General features: G+C 34.7%; 1 protein-coding gene across 1 annotated transcript; it reads right to left on the bottom strand.

Moving 5' to 3' along the window:
- Positions 1–429: 429 nt before the first annotated feature.
- EJ05DRAFT_480861 (uncharacterized protein) lies at positions 430–670 on the bottom strand. Its single transcript, XM_033744951.1, has one exon. It carries the CDS (start codon positions 659–661, stop codon positions 497–499), a length of 165 nt encoding a protein of 54 aa, XP_033595291.1. The 5' UTR covers positions 662–670; the 3' UTR covers positions 430–496.
- Between the last annotated feature and the right edge of the window lie 53 nt (positions 671–723).

Raw genomic sequence — 723 nt, 5'->3', positions numbered from 1 at the left:
TGTGAGCACATATGCAGCAAACAATGTATCTCCGCAAGCGAGGTATAATTAGAACATAAACTTCTACGAGAGGGCTTTTATCCATTACATAACATCTATACAGCTTAGGCCGATCTAAGCTCTCGCCTCTCTAATGTACCAGGTCATATTCATACTCACATTTCTTCCCAGAGATTTATTGGGTTGTATCTTTGTAGTCTGACATGAGATAAGGTTGTTCTTACATTAGAAGAGCTCATTTGGCTTCGGGATAATAGTATCTCTTAGCAATAATCGATGGCGGTCAATGAGTTTCCCGAGAGCTTCAAAACCCTTTTTTGGATATCTTACGATAGACTCATACAAGCCTTGAAAAAGAGCCATTCTTTAGATATTTTCTATCCAATTTGTTATGCACATCACAGTTCCTGGTCCTAACACCGATCTAACTGTGAAAAGGGCAGGTATAAATAGATATATAATATTCCTTATATAAGGAATATATATCTAAATAGAGTTATATAATAGGATCTAGCCGTAATAGACTATTATATAATAAACGGATCGGCGGAGTATAGCTTAAAGATAATAAGAATATAGTATAATTCTTAAAGTAAAGACTAGATAGAGAGAGAACTAAATATATAGAGAGACCGTTCCTTATATATTCCTCCTTATACATTCTAGATCCTTCTCTTAATTAATAATAGGAATCTTCTAGACCTCTAGACGTACGTATACGTT

This window comes from Pseudovirgaria hyperparasitica (genome assembly GCF_010093815.1).
Source record: "Pseudovirgaria hyperparasitica strain CBS 121739 unplaced genomic scaffold EJ05scaffold_27, whole genome shotgun sequence".
In the NCBI taxonomy this organism is placed as follows: Eukaryota; Fungi; Ascomycota; class Dothideomycetes; order Acrospermales; family Acrospermaceae; genus Pseudovirgaria; species Pseudovirgaria hyperparasitica.
This window is presented reverse-complemented; position numbering and strand designations above follow the sequence as displayed.